The following is a 15,552-nucleotide window of genomic DNA, read 5'->3' as shown; positions in this document are numbered from 1 at the left end:
ACGAAAGAAATGGCTATAAAAACGAAAACTTAACACAAAACTGAACAAACCCAAAAGTTTACATATAACAATAGATGTATTTATAGAGATCCAGATTTGCTTTACGAGTCTAAAATCTCTGCGTGGAAACAATATGGTCTTTGATGAATATTACGAGTTATACGATTTTCTGGATACAGTATTCGCAGCGTTTATAAAGCACCTACCTTGTCCGTCGCCGTTTATCAGCATTCCTTTACGACAGCATTCCGAGTAAGCTCTGTTGCAAGCTTCGCCTGCCAAAAAAGGTTAGGATCGTAACGCATAGAAATCTTAATTGGCTTTAAAAGTAGTATATTTTTTTCGCGTTAAGAAAAATTTTCTTTTAGTGGTGCTGAGTTCATAAATGTAAAGCGATAAAAAAATATTTTTTAAGTCATACGATTGACATTGGCGCCACATCTCTGCAGTATATTGGATTTTAAATCGATATTGTACATCAAAAAGGTCAACAGTCCATTTAAACGACCAGCTGTACTTTTATTCCATAACCCTTTTGCGATCCATTATATCGCGTGCAGCAAACTACAACTGCAAAACTTGCAGTAGATGGATACGGTATAACGCACCAGAAAGGTCAACAGCCCCTTAAAAACCGTTTGGCGATAATGCTATGTTACAAAAATGACCGATTGACCTAGATTTAAACTTAAGTTGACCCCGGAAAATTGTAACCTTCGCGTGACCCCTGGAAAATTGTAAGAAACGTCAACACCGCAAATGTCCAGGGACCTGTGGGGTTAATAAGGTTCAATTGGCTTTCTCCGGTAGACTATTGTACCGTTTTAAAGCATTATTTTTAAAGTTTTGCTTTATGCAGACCGCCGGTTGACATTATAACCCAGTAAACTCAAGGCAAACCTTTTTGATTGTCGCGTGTTTTAACGTATTTATAGAACGATCAACAAAGCGGAATAGAGGCGGTTTTTGCTTACCTAGAATTTGCATGTTGCAGCTGAGAGAAAGTCCAAACGCCTTGAGTCCAAGGGCACAGCAATCACAGCACGGCTGAAAATGCAAACAAAATGTTTATTACCCATATTCTGGTGTACAACAGATAACACTAACACATAATGGACTTCGATAAACATTATTAGATAACTCTAATATTTTCAAGTTATTTTGCATTTCGTGGTGCAATGTTTATAATAAGAGTATGTTGAAAATAATTTATTGAATGTTTTATTCGAATCCTATCACAACAATAAATATATAGTAAGGCAATAATTTCCTTACAATTTAATAAAAAAGAGTGTTTCATTGATGCATTTTCGTTTTTGTGCCTGACAAGGTTTAATTTCAAACCAAAAAAATTAAAAATTTGATTGTGTTTTTTATATGATGCCAAATTACACAGGTTTATACAGATAATCGGGCGAAAACAACAAAACACTATTTATTTACATTAAAAACACCAGCGGAACCCCGAAAAACTCCCACGTCTAACTCATATAGTGGTCGAGGTACGCCGCTTTCGTTAAACAGTTTAAAAAAATGACAAAACTATCGATCATAATCAACAAGCAACTATTGTTCCCAAACAAAATTAGACTCCCTTGGTACTTTGCAAATTTTAATGCGAACAAGGACCTCTTCAAAATCCAAAGAACAACAAAGTAATCAAGCGTCTTGTTTGCAGAGGAAAGCCATTAGCTGAGAGAACAACAAGACCGAAAAAAAAACAAGCACTCAACTCTGAGGGTTGTTATTGTTTCGTCCCTGGTAATTATCACAGGAGGGTCAGCTTAAACCTACCATGCTTGACGCAGAGAACTCAAAACGGTCACGCCGGCTTTGAAACCCGTCAAACTTTAGGGTCCCATGGGTGACTGATGGCTTTGTGCGGGTCTGGGGTTAAAAGGGGGACCCTGGGTGACCGCGCAGCCGTTTAGGGGACCCGGGGGGGTCAATCGTTCTTGCTTAGTGCCGTTAAACTGTCGGCGTGTCGGGGAAACGAAGCTCGATTGTTTATGCCTTGCTTATTTACATAACGTGTCTTCTACACACCGGGCCATTAGCTCGCCGCCTTGTCTCGCTAATACGCTCACGTCGGGCATTTGTTCATGTGGTTGGTTGACAAACTAGCGATAAGCCGGTTTTTGCTTATAAATCAAAGCGTTTGGAAGCGAACTTAATGAGATTGGATTACGTTCGACAGAAAGGGGTTTGTTTTAAACGCAGGAAAAAATTAAAAAAGAATTAAAGAAAAAATAGGTTTTTGATGAGCCACCGTGTAAACCTTCCAAAACGTATATGAAAGAAATGTTTTGAATATTTTTTTGAAAACTCAAGTAAATTTAAGTAAACTCTAGACAGGAAATGGCCAAAATCTGTTAAGTTGGCCTAAATTGACCCGGCATACCGCGCACATTTCTTGAGTTATTTACATAAACTAAGTAGGGTTCTTATTTCTAAAATAAGCAACAACCGACGAGGAAAAACAGCCAAAAAAATATTTCTCCCTAATTTTGAGCTCGTTAATTTAGTTTAGACTCTAAACTTTTAGAGGGTCCTTCATATACTTAGGGTGGTGAGTTTGACATACTGCTGATATTTGGATAGCAAATCACGGATGACCATCACTTGACTGGGGAATCAAGTTATGACGCTTTTCAAGGTGATATTCTATAAGACACGTATAGGCGATTCGAGCTGCTTTCTGACAATCCATCAGGATTTGATTGCGAAAGTTTTGTTACCGTTTATGTGGGTAGGTAAGCGCCGTTGACCATCATTTGACAGAAATATGATATTTCACCGCCTTTTTTTAAAAAACGGACTACCCATATGTCACGTATAGGCCACGGTTTCTCGATATTTCAAATGGAAAAAGCTAAACGCTTGGCAGTGATTAATTAGGGGCGGGTGGGAACTGCTGACAAGCGAATCTCATTCACGCTTCCTTTGGCGAGATCGCGCTTGCGATAAGCGAAAGTTGTGTTTGCCTGATGGGAGCGTAACATATATACGCCCCAAAACGCAGCTGTTGGCTAAATCCACGCTAAACTGCGGCGTAACGCTTGTATAGGCGACGCAAGTGAAGCATGACAATCAAGAATTTTATTCGAGAATAAATATTATGCAGATAACACATGGATTTTGACATTCGTATTGCTTTCAGAAAAAGCGGCTTGACGATATCACAAAGATGCCGTGAAAACTTTTAAAACGTTTTGTTTTTAACTTAATATGCGTAGCGACAACAATGACCACACAAATTACTCTAAGTTTCCGGATTGGGGGGGGGGGGGGGGGGCGAATTAAACCTTAAATGTAAACAAATTCAAACAAAAATGGGCTTTCACAACAGCACATTCACGTGGCTAATTGTCCCAAAACAATCACAATCAAACATGTTAATCTAAGGTAAATATTTATATATAGTAGTTCCGAAATCAACAGAGGCATGACTAATTCCTCTATAAGGCCATTCAAACGTGCGTAAACATAAACAGACCAAAAATGGCCTCCGAAAGCGCACGGCCGCTTCCGGTAAACACCGCATAACAGCGGCGAACAACGATAGGCACAGTTTGGCGAGCGATCCAAACGCGAGGAGAAACAAATGTGGCCAAAGAAATGCAACAGACCGCAGACTTGGACAACTAGATTTATTTAAGCTGTTTAAAATTAGATTAGAATTAAATCATTTTGAATTTTCGCAAGTTAGATTAGAATTAAAATTACCGAATTCCTAAAAAAACGAATTTGAACTAGAATACGTTCAATTAACAATCAATTTCATTAAAATCGCGAATTATTCCAATAAGAATGTGAATGGTAAATATGTGTGTGCTAATTTGTATGACTTTTAGCATAACATATGCTTTTCAGACCAACCAAACCAAAAGAGTTCTATTTCATATTATTTGTTTTGAATGAGAAACTAAAAAAACAAGCTGGACAAATTAACATTTTGGTAAAATCCGAATTAGATTGCAAGTAGAATTAGAGCGCACAAGCAATTCAATTCACAAATTAGTTGAAAGTTAGAATTAGTCGCATTTCGCTCTAATTCACTGAATTAAAAAACTGTAGAACTATCTAGTTGTCCAAGTCTTTCCAGGGCGTCGCAAAAACATCCGGTTGTTTCTCAGACAACACAGGCGCCCACCAACAACAGAAGCAGACCCTGGCTAATCGCCGGTTCGTCACACGCACCGCTTACGTCACAATGACAGCATTGTGACGAAACACAGCGGCGGGTTAATGGATCGCGCGACAGAAAACAAGCCGTCGACTGGATTATCCCAAGGCGTTTAATGTTGCGGCTTCGGTCGAGATTAAACGGCAAAAGAGCAATAGGATTAGCAATGGGACGTTTAGCGCCGCGTCAAAGGCGATTGGACATAAATGGCGTCCGGCTTAATTTATTCATTTTAGTGCCTTCGCGTTATTTTGGCAAGTGTATAAGGACGCGGTTAGAGCGAAACGCAGGTGATTTTTTTTTTAATTTTTTTTATATATTAAACCTTCATATATTTTCGCGTGTTATAACACCTAGACCTAGTTGTGTATGGTCTTTTTTATTTTCAAAGAGAAATAATTCAAGTCTTTTACTCTGCTTACCACCAATAATGTGAAATGTTTCGTAAAATTATAGAGTTTAAATAAATAAATCTTCTTATCATCCAAATGAATACATAACCTTGGGGCATATTGGTTGAAAACAAATGGGTTTTAGTGGCACCTAAAGCCCATACAGAAGTAGGCAACAATTCAACGTTTAGAATATCTCTTATTGATTTTCAACATCTAAACATAATTTGATTGCAAAACCAAAATTCCCAATTTTAAAATGTTTTAACCCGCCAAATTAACACTCCTTTGGCGCTTTGGTCTATGAACATCAGGACTGTGATGTTATTCCATTTTTGAATGACTGTTATAACTTGATTCCTAAACCAAAAATCCAATCATAACAAAATTTAAAGCCACCAAACCAAAATGCACGTCTCTTTCGCGGTTAAATCAATAAACATCAGGACTGCAGTCGATTGGACCAGTACAAACACTTGAAAATATTCAAACCGCAATATCTTACCTTAAACAAAAGACTTGAAATATTCAAACCGCAATAGCTTACCTTAAATCCCTCAGTTTCACATTGTCCGTTGAGGTTTGGCTGTACTTCGCATGCGGCCATGCTTCGTGCGGTCTCGATTCCCAGCTGGCAACTTTCCTCGTTCATCGCCTGCATACAGCATTTCTCCTGCGAAAGCAAAGTTGTAGGATTAAGAGACGCTGCAAGGACTATTGGAAATGATTCAAGCATTGCTAAGAAATGTTGCTCATTAAGCTTGACTATAGTAGCCAGTGGGTATGATTTTTTTCATCTGTTAGGCGTATTTATGTTTACAAAAAGAAAAACAAACGAAAAAATAGTAAATGCCGACTCCAACTTCCAAATCATAACTTTGAGATCAGTTTTTTTAGTCTGTTTTTGATTAATAGTATATCATTTTGCGTCAAATAAATATATCAGGTGTGGTGATTAGAGCAACTATTCAAAAAATGTCTATTTGTAAGAATTTACTTATGTCTGTTTTTACTCGCAACTGTGCTTTAGTGAGACTCGAACTCACGCCCTTGTGCAATCTCGTCCGCCGCTTTTCACTCGGACCAATCACGAAAAACTTTGTAAGAGCTCGGAACGCGAGTGAAACAATAATCCAAGCGCACGAGTTCAACTTTAACCCAATCCTTGTTGCTACTACGTCACACTTTTTTTACCCAACTTTGTTTTAATAAGTTCAAAAAAAAAAAACGATAAGCGTTCAACCGACCTGTGCAACTGCGCAAATCTGTCCGTAGGTCTCCACGGTGACAGGAATACCGGTGCAGGAATCGTGCTGTAAGATCCACTTCTTTCCTTCGACGCAGCAAGCCGAAAGAACGTTCTCGAAGCTCGCTGAAAGCAAAGACCAATTCGTTAGCTACTATATAACCTTATTAGCTCCGTACAGTGGTTTAACCACCGCTGTAAATTCAAAGAGGACTTTGCAGTATAGAGTTATCTACACTGCTTAATGCATCTATATATACATGCAACTGCAAACGCTTTAAACAATAAATACTTGTGTTTACAATCTCCTACAAATTTTTCTATATTATGGTTCAAAAAAGCATTTTTAGTTAGTCTTGTAAATCAGATGCAATACACCTGCTTAATCACAAAACGCCTTCAATGCATAAAAAAGAAAACAATTTTGGCTATATCTTCTGCACAAATTCAAAAGTCACCTGGAAAACGTGCAAATGCCATTGGTAAGATAAAGAGCAGAAAGAATAAACCAATCGGAAGATTCATCCTGCTTTTTTGTAATACGAAAGAAGATGAATAATCCTTGTGTGAACCTTCAACTTTTAATCAACGGCTACAAAGCTACCCTGATTGGATAGTACTAATCTAGTGAAGGGGGTAATTATATAATACTGGAAAAACCGTAAAAAGTAAAACACTCGTAGTTTTAAGCAAACTCAAGTTTTAATACATCGAAGACCGATAAGAACTACACTCAAGAAAATGCAACAACGACATACATAAGACACGAATTATCTAACCACCAATAAAGCGACAGGACACGTACACCTAAAGCATAATTTGGAAAATCAAGTGGCAATTTAAAAAAAGAAACGCTAGGTTTTGCCCAACCGTGCTTTATCAGCTCTTAATTTTATAATCAAAACTTCAATTTCACTTATCACAGTTAGTCTTTCAAAACTGCAACCAGAATTTTAATTTTTAATTTATACATAGCTAATATCTCCGAGCACGATTTGTACCTCAGCTGCATGCATAACAGCAGCAAGATTAACAACACGCTGCCGAACCTAAGCGAACTCCAACTGAGCGGGTCGTGCGTCCAAACAGACAATCATGTAAGCAGTGAAAGTGAATGGAAATCGCATCAAGCTCGTTGTGTCCGGCCCGGGGTGTCACAGTTGTCACTTTGCCCGCTCCGAGTGCTAAGTGCCAATTAAGATAGGCCCGAGGAGGCTCGGAAACCAGAGCTGCAGCATCGCGCTTAGGCGCACAGCGACCGACGCTACCTTGCGTTTACGAGAGGCTTACGGAGCGTTTGAGACGGTGTGAAGTTCGGGTCAGTTAAGCAAAGGCGGTTCGAAGGCATCTGCTTTGTGTATCGGACGAAGACAGGCCCGGAATTCTGCACGCGATGCAGCTATCTGCATAAACCTGCACAGTCATTCGTTAAAAGATCCGCGGTCCGTTTATGCAGCGCAATGCGGGCGGTCGACTCGAAAAATCGGCGGGGATTCGCGCCTCGAAACCCCGCCGATTACGCAAACAGGTCGTTAACTCCAAAAGCATCGCGTTTTAGCGCCGTAAACCGCTGTGTAAAGAAAACGGGCAATAATCCCCTGAGAATTTCGCCGAACAACAAAATCAACCCAAAGTGACAGCGAAAACCTCCGCAAAAATGCGTCGGGCATCACGCGAGAGGCTATGACGTCACAAACATCGCGGCTGGGGCCGAAAACTTGACGTTGCGCAATTTAAGAGCGACAGGTGATGGCGAGGGGTACTTGATAGAGTCTGAACGACAGGCGATCACGGCCTTAAGCCCTCCGCAAATCTTCGACGACTGAAAACGTCTGGAACAACTCTCTTCGTTGGCGGGCAAAGACCGAGTAGAAGAGCTTTCTGAATGTCAGGGGTTTCGGCCCCCGGTTTTTAGCGCCCCAGCGGCGGTTTCCGTCTTATTGGGGGCTAATGGGGGAGTGAGTTTTGATGGGGACGGGTAAAGGGGTGAAGGATGACAGTTTAACGCGATCGCCTTGTGGGGGTGACATGCGATTTAAGAGACACCCCTTTGCACGAAAGGGTGTGTTTCTCAGCACGTATAGTTCCCGTTTAGCCATGATTGACACATCTTAATTTCTAGTTGCTTTTTCGGAAACCTAATAACCAAATTAGGGAGCTTGGTTTCACAGTGATGGACAGCGTAAATGATTTAGACTTTAGAGTTTGAACTAAATCGTCTTTTGAATCAATATGGCTTCCTAAGTGTCACGTTTGATTGAAGTGTTTAATGTAGAACGGGCGAATCGACGTGGAAATTGCACCTTCTCTGAAAAAAACGCACCATTTGGCGACCTAGCATTGGATACGGCATAAAACTCACAGTGTCAGACGCACGCCTAGCTTTTTTAATTTTATTTGTATTTTTTGTATTAAATACAACAAACTGAATTCACTTATAGGTCATATAACATAAGTGGGCTATCGCAACAACTGGCTGTTTTGAACTTATGTACGGATTATAATAATTAACGAACTGTTTGAACTTGAAGATTAACTGGATGCTGTAAAATTTCTGCACCAAGCCAAGCGCTGCAAATTAAAGCAGGCGCTGCCCCGGGGTGTTTAGTCAGATTATAGGCCCCTCTGATGTGGGGGTTTAGAGAGCGGGGTAAAAAGGGAGGCTTGGGGTTCCGCCAAAAGTGTGGGAACCGTTTCACAAGGGGGCGTTTGTGCGATTTCGGTGACGCCCGGGAAAGAAATTCGCCCGAATTTAGAGAAAGTGACCCCTTATTTACACGTTAGGTAAACCGAGGCATTTTTCGCGCAGTTTGAACGCCTATACCTAAAGGTTGGCGCTTGCTTCGTTTTAAGTCGCGTGTGGGCCTTGCCGCTAAAAATAACAGACCTGTTTGTTACTGAATGCAACGGCTGCGGTTCGCCGCCGTTCTGGTATCTCAGGGACATTTAGCCGGAGAAAGTTCCTGTATAATTCACTTGATGTCGTTCGCATTCCATTTCACGCTGGATTGAAACCGTCACCGCAAAACCAAACAGCAGAAAACATCAGCGAAGTGTTCCATTTTGTTTAATTTCCTTTGACATGCCGTGAACTAAGTGCTCGAAACTTTTTCACAATGTTGTTAAAATAATAATGTTCATATTCATTTTATTTTTAATATTCGGATCTCAGCCTGTTCCAACACTGCCAGCTGTTAATCTTTTATCCATGTCGTAAGACCACGAAGGGTATAGAAATAATCTAAGTTTATTAAAAAAAGAAGTGTATACTATTACAGTTACGCAAAATGCATAATCAGTTGCAGAACTGTATACCCTTTTCGGTTCTGTTTTGATTATTTTATATTATTCATAGATCAATCACCGTATGCCTGGTATATTTTCCCACTTGATAAATCCGAAATTAGTATCCGAAATGACTTTTTAATGTATCTAGATTCTAGGGGTTATGCGCTTCTAAATTTTAGGCAAAGCGCTGCCGGTAAATCGTACTTTTTAGCACATTCCCATAACGGTAGTCGTTTTGCTAAAACCAGTTCCAATTAGCGTGCAATGTTCCCTCGTTTAGCTGTGGTGCGAAGAAATCGCGTTTTTTCGTTTGATGCGCTACACAGTGATCGACAGTTCTCAGTGACCCAACGGGGATTAGGCTTGTAGCGGTGTTTAGTATCAACATGCCACAAGCAAGGTTCGGCGTTGGCGGGACATCTGTTTGTTCAAGGGATGTAACGCGAGAGACCCTCCTGGCGGCCCCCGGGCCAAGGAAAATAAATCGTTAGTCGATTGCTGGTTTGAGGGGCTGGGATTTTTGCGATTTCACGAATTTGAAAAGGAGGCGGTCTAAAATAGACGGAGATGTTATACGCGGTGATCGCAGCAAAAAACGTACAACGAAAGAATATATTTGTTAACTTTCGGTTCGTAATGTCGCTGAACGGACATTTTGACTCGTTTACATGCAATAAAAGCCATTTCAGTCAACTTTAAAATATTTTTTTGATATTTTAATCGACGGGGGATTATTTCACTTAGAAAATCAGCTAAACCTCATCACAACAGCCATGCCTCGAAAACAATCGATTTCAACTGGAATGAGAGTCTACAACTTGCCTTACGGTTATAACAAGCGCTGTTAATACATCGTCCAAGGAAACCGTTAACGAGAGTCAAACGGGTTGAACCGAATAAAACCAAGTCAGTGAATCAGAAGCCAGCACACAGTCTGGCGAAAATTACACGCGTCGTCTCTGGGTCAATTTAACGAGCGTTGGACACGCCCGTGCGAAGCGGCGGCGGCCACGAGAAAATCACGGTCGTGTGTTGACGTAACAAGGCCTCTGTTGTGACGACACGGACGCAGCGTAAGGCGGTCAATATTGACTGTGACGTGTCGCCAAAGTCGCAAACACGCAGTCGGAAGACAGACACACATGGAACGAGGGGGAAGGGGATGGTAAATCGCGTTGCTTTGTCTTGATGCTGCTGGCGTAGGGACCCTTTCTTGTGTGTTATAGGTGGGCGGTATTAGCAAAGGGTAGAAGTTCTACAAAAGGTTTTCGACGATTAGTAGGCCTAATATGCGCGGAATGCGACTGGATAAAGTTAAAAACATTTGTAGAGTGGTAGACGATAAATCTCTGACGTGAACAAAACCCTTGATTTTGTGTTACCAAATTTTGGCCAATCCGCTTTTCAGAACTTCAAAGTATAGGCTACTTTTGGAATTTAAAGCCTTGTGTCGTGCAAATTCTGCCGTATTGACAGGGGACTACTTTTACTAATTTCAAAACACAAAAATACGATTTCGGATCCACTTATAGTTGCAAACATTTTTAGCGCGTCACAAAAACCTTGGAAAAATCGTATCTCCGGTTCTCTGGGGTGAAGGGGGTGCTTGCAATTTTTGAAAAAAGTGAAGTTTTAAAGCTTTGTTTAACGCAATTTAATGATAATTACGTTGGTTCGAGAAACAATCAAGTTGCCAAATTATTGTGTTAAAAAAACAATGGTGTTGGTATTAAAACTACAGAATAACTTACTTTATACACAGAAAACGCGATTTGAAATCTTTGCCTTTTAATATCACCAAAAGGAAAAGCCACTACATCATAAAACTTCCGACACGTTGGTTTTGGCGCAAATCCATCGCAGATAAACAGCGGCTTGTCCTGGCTTGAGCATGTCAAACAAGCATTCCAACCATACCGGCTTGTGTAATGCAAACGCAGGGAAAATCGGGGAATCGGTCCCTGGTGCTCCTTTGACGCTGACCAGGCCGCCTATACAGCAGTGCAAACAACTAGGCGCGTTGGAATAACGCTGGCCGCGTTCCAACGCTGAAAGGGGGCCCTTAGATAAACTCGGCGGTCGACGCATGTGGTCTCGTTTGGGGGACGGTTAAAGTTTACAAACACTGTATTATAGGGAAGCACGGCGGCATTAAAAGGCGCATCTCTAGCGTATAGATGTATATAGGGAAAGCGTTGACAAACTTCAAAGTCCGGACACCCCAGTTTAAAAGGCGTGAGAGTGACGGGGAAGATTGGAAAGGGAGATACCTGGAGACCCCCTGTACAGTCGCCTGGCTATATTGGGTCGGTATGTATCGTGTGTTGATGTTAAGGTTACATTAGGCTGCTATGCCTAGCACATTATCGAGGTGTGGGTAATGTGTTTGCCTCGTTTCCACTGACCTCGCGTGACAACACAAAGCAGCCAAAGTGGATATGTGAGCTGTGGAAATTCCATCGATAAAAAAAATCACATAGTAACTCAAACTGAACTTATCGGCTTTTCAATGCCATTATTAAAAAGAAAAAAAAATGTATTACGTGCTTCAACGGCGCTACCTAATCTACCAAAGTTGCCCCGCCAGTCAAAATATAAAAAAAAATATAGTCGAGGAGTGCATCTAACCGTTGACTCTTCCACAATAAAACTGACAAAAGTAGGATGTTCTGTTTCCAAACACTTGAGTTGTGATAAACAACATATTTCCGATTGTGCCATCTTGGGCCTTCTCCACTTTGGGTCAGTCTTTTACATCTAAGAGGGCCCGGTAAACCTACTGGGTAAAGGCGTGAAAATACGCGTAAACGAATATGTCCCATAATTTAACCAAGTGATTTTGAACATGGCTAAATATGGGGAAGAACTTAAAAGCTTTTGGCTGAAAAAAATCGAGCCTATGTGAAATGTGTACAGGGTGACAATTTAGGCAAATGTAAAATTATTAAATTATCTGGTTTAGCTTTTGTATGGAAGATACGGGGAAAAGTGAAAGCCCAAATGACTTAAATGGAGAACTGGCGCTTCGTGAAATGGCAATGGTGCTTTGGCATGGGCGGAAAAGAGCTTAAAAAGGCAAGGCGAGTACTCAAAAGGTAAATGTTTGCAGGCAGAGGCAATCCTGACCAAAAAAGGAAGTCCAGCGTTTTGCAAAGTGGACATCAAACCGTTCACCAATAAACCATTAAGATTTGGGACCTTGCCAATAAAATTCTTCGCCGTCATCATCCATCATGGAAGCGCCTGGATTTGTTAAAACAGCGTTCGCGGGGGCCAACGTAAACTACCCCCTCCCCCCCTCTTTTTTGCGGTCGACTCCAAACTCACAAAACGCGCGTTTTAGTGGCTCCGGGCGCGTCGCGACAAACCGCCAGTCTTTGAGTTTAGCGTAGAGAGGTTGCCGGTAAGTTCAACTATATCCCTGGGAAAAAGTAAAGCCAATGCTGCCTGGGCACTCGACAAGCGAGCCCGGAGACGCCGGCCTAAAAGCCACTCGGGCGAATTTGACGGCGCTAATCCCTATACAAGTCCAATAGCGATCTGCAAATGAGGTCGCGATCGTCATTTTTTTAACTTTTGTCTGGCACCAAAATAGACGCCGGGCATATATACGGGCGCGAGACATCGGTCCTTAAAAGGCGTTTCGCAAAATTTTATTGTTGTTGTGAGATTGGTCGCCACTGGGAGCCGCCAAAAGCCCCCCCCCCCCTTCGACGCCAATGACGTCTTCTATTAGAGGTGAAAAATCTGTCGCGTCGCCCCTAAAAAGGCACGGGCATTCTGGCACGCGTTCTATTTTCGGGTATGGGCCGTGTGCTTGGCGGCGATAAACGCAATGTCAAGGCAATACTGAAAGATTGCGCATCGATCATTGAACAAGGCGCGTCGTGGAAAACAATGGCGTTCTTTTAAATTGTGACATTTAAGACAGGGGTGGGGAGCTTGTGGCCCGCTTGGCTATTTATTGTGGCCCGCGTCGACCTTTAGCTGAACTATGCAACACAGCTTAAAAAATATGAAATAATTTTGCACGGATATTGACACGATTTGACTTTATTGGCATTATTGGCAATTTATGTCAATTCCCTAACTAAGTTTATAATCCGGTAAAACTAAGGCCCCAGCCCTGGTTGTTCCATTTTGGGATGAACAGTAGCCGTAAGCTCAGTTGCCCATATGTTTGTCGGAGGGCGGACCAGTCCTCGTAAATTAAACGGGCGCGATGACAGTCAAGATAGGCTGGCATAAGCAAGGGAACGATAACGGTCGTTACTCTTCCGACATAAAAGTCAAGGCCCCGGTTAGCAGAGCAAATAGATCGTAAGCAGTTAAACGGGGTCGGTGTAGGTTTTTTCGCTGTGCGTGCAAATCTTCAAATCAGACCAGACCAGAAAAATCGATTCGAAAACCTTTCGGAAATTGCATTTTCTAAAAAATCCTATAAAAATTCGCCAAATATTTGCGCAGATGTTTCTTGGCATATGATATATATACGATGACGCTTGTTTTGCATTTTGCAAACCATTTTTCAACAACAAGAAACGCATTTTTAACCTAATTTATTTTGATCAACTATTGTAAATATAAGAAATGATTCGTGTTTTTAACCTTTTGGGTAAACAATCAAAATGATTTTGGAGCTTATTGGATGGATGTTGTGCTTAGACGTAGAATTAATATCAAAGTTAACGATGCCTAATATCATAGGCATCATTAATTTGGAACGTTTATAAAGCTACCTACACTAGGATTTTAAAATTTATTGTTATTTTAAAAGCTACAAATTTAAACAACAAATCTCATTTCTATTGGGTTAATTAAACATTGGTCATATTTTTTGCACTATTTTTCTACCATTTATCTTGGCAAGCGCTTTCAACTTTTAAAATTACCTCGCATAAATGGGCGAATAAAATTTAGTTGTCGAATTCGCTAAACACGCGAAAAGTCTTTATCGGGCCTCTTTACTGAAAGAGGGACGCCCGCTGAGTGCATTTTGACACGCCCTGTTTGACGTTGGATTTAACGCTTTCGCCAACTTCCTGTCATTTCGCTTTTCTCGCGTGTTCGGTTACGGTCGATTCGTCCTGAGTTGGACGCGTCGGGCACTTTCGGACCTTGGAGTATCCCGTGCGACCCTTCGTTTATCGATGTCCAAGGTTCGGGATTTGGGCTTTAGACCTCTTGGCGCTGCCAAGTATGCCGCTATACGTTTAATCCAGCTGAGTTTGTTTGCAGTGAAATCGGTTTGAAAACAAGGACTTTCAATTATATTAGGCCTGTTTGGTTACTCACTCTTAACTTGGATGTCAAATAATAATACCACAAAAACAAGAAAAATTCATTTCAATTGGACCTATACACCATCTTTATGCCAATGGATAGAGCTGCAATGATTTGCACATGTTCTAAGACTCTAAGTTAAGTTGTAAGGCATAATTGTCTGCAATGGTTGTAACATGACCCACTTAGCTATGAAAAGTACAGATGTTCTTTGCCAAAAAAGCATAAACGGTTAGTTAAAAGGCGATATTTCATATTTTTTACTGTATAAAATTAGTACGGATAACATTATTAAAGCATATAGTGCCAATTTTATTTGCTTTTAAAAAAAACACCAGGCTAGAGCTTTCGAAAAATGTTGTTCGATAAAAGTAACGAAATCAGTTACAAATCGGGGCGAACATGTTTTTGGATTCGTCACGCCGCGTTTCAAATCAAATAGCAGCACTCGCATTGTGCTGTAACCTAGACCGGTCTGTAAAGTGTGCGAGACCGCAAAGTGTCCTGTCGCCTTTACAAAAGGCAGGCGGCTGTAATCGACTGCGGAAGCGTCTAAATGGCCCACTCGAGTTTCGCGGCACGAAGCACGCGACCCGCGACAAGCGCCAAACCGCAAACGGCTGAACTCGCGTCGCGACAAACAAGGTTTAACTTTTCAATTTTTAAAGCAGTAGCACCCTTCTTTCCTACTGTATGCTGAATTGCTGAAACAGGGTTAAAAACTATGACTGACTGACGGTTAATGACCAAAAGTTGGATAAATGCAGAAAGAAACATCGCTAAAAATTCCCGCTGATAAATCATTTTACTATCACTAAACTGTTTTCTACTATACAGAATGAAAAGGTAAGAGAAATTCAAAGAACTGAGCTTTGGAATTTACAAATTGAGAACTGTACGCCTTAACCTTAATCGGAAATAGTCATATCAAAAATGCGAAACATAGAAACGTACTCCTTCGAGTTTCTGTATATTATTCTCATCCTACTGTATATTTTCATCTCCATTATATTCGCCCTCAAAATCATCCCCTATGTACAGAGAGTGAGCAAATACGTGGAATCGAACATCTTTTGTGACGCGCAAATCGCTTTGGACCTGAATCGATCGCCTTTGTGTCGGTAATGACTATTTTCGGGAAAGAGATTGCACAGAGA

At 41.1% G+C, this 15,552-nt stretch overlaps 1 protein-coding gene across 1 annotated transcript in view; it reads right to left on the bottom strand.

Annotated features, from left to right (window-relative positions):
* Window positions 1–15,552, bottom strand: part of LOC146157303 (uncharacterized) — a 61,914-nt gene that overhangs the window by 22,786 nt on the left and 23,576 nt on the right. The window contains exons 8-11 of the mRNA XM_083387449.1: window positions 5,826–5,950; window positions 5,126–5,251; window positions 975–1,047; window positions 207–275 (exon numbers count right to left, since the gene is read on the bottom strand). Coding sequence (XP_083243575.1) covers window positions 207–275; window positions 975–1,047; window positions 5,126–5,251; window positions 5,826–5,950 — 393 coding nt within the window. The remainder of the gene's footprint in view (window positions 1–206; window positions 276–974; window positions 1,048–5,125; window positions 5,252–5,825; window positions 5,951–15,552) is intronic.

This window comes from Ascidiella aspersa, chromosome 4 (assembly GCF_963924565.1).
Source record: "Ascidiella aspersa chromosome 4, kaAscAspe10.2, whole genome shotgun sequence".
NCBI lineage: Eukaryota > Metazoa > Chordata > Ascidiacea > Phlebobranchia > Ascidiidae > Ascidiella > Ascidiella aspersa.
The sequence above is the reverse complement of the archived record's forward strand: the minus strand, read 5'-3'. Positions and strand labels throughout refer to the sequence as shown.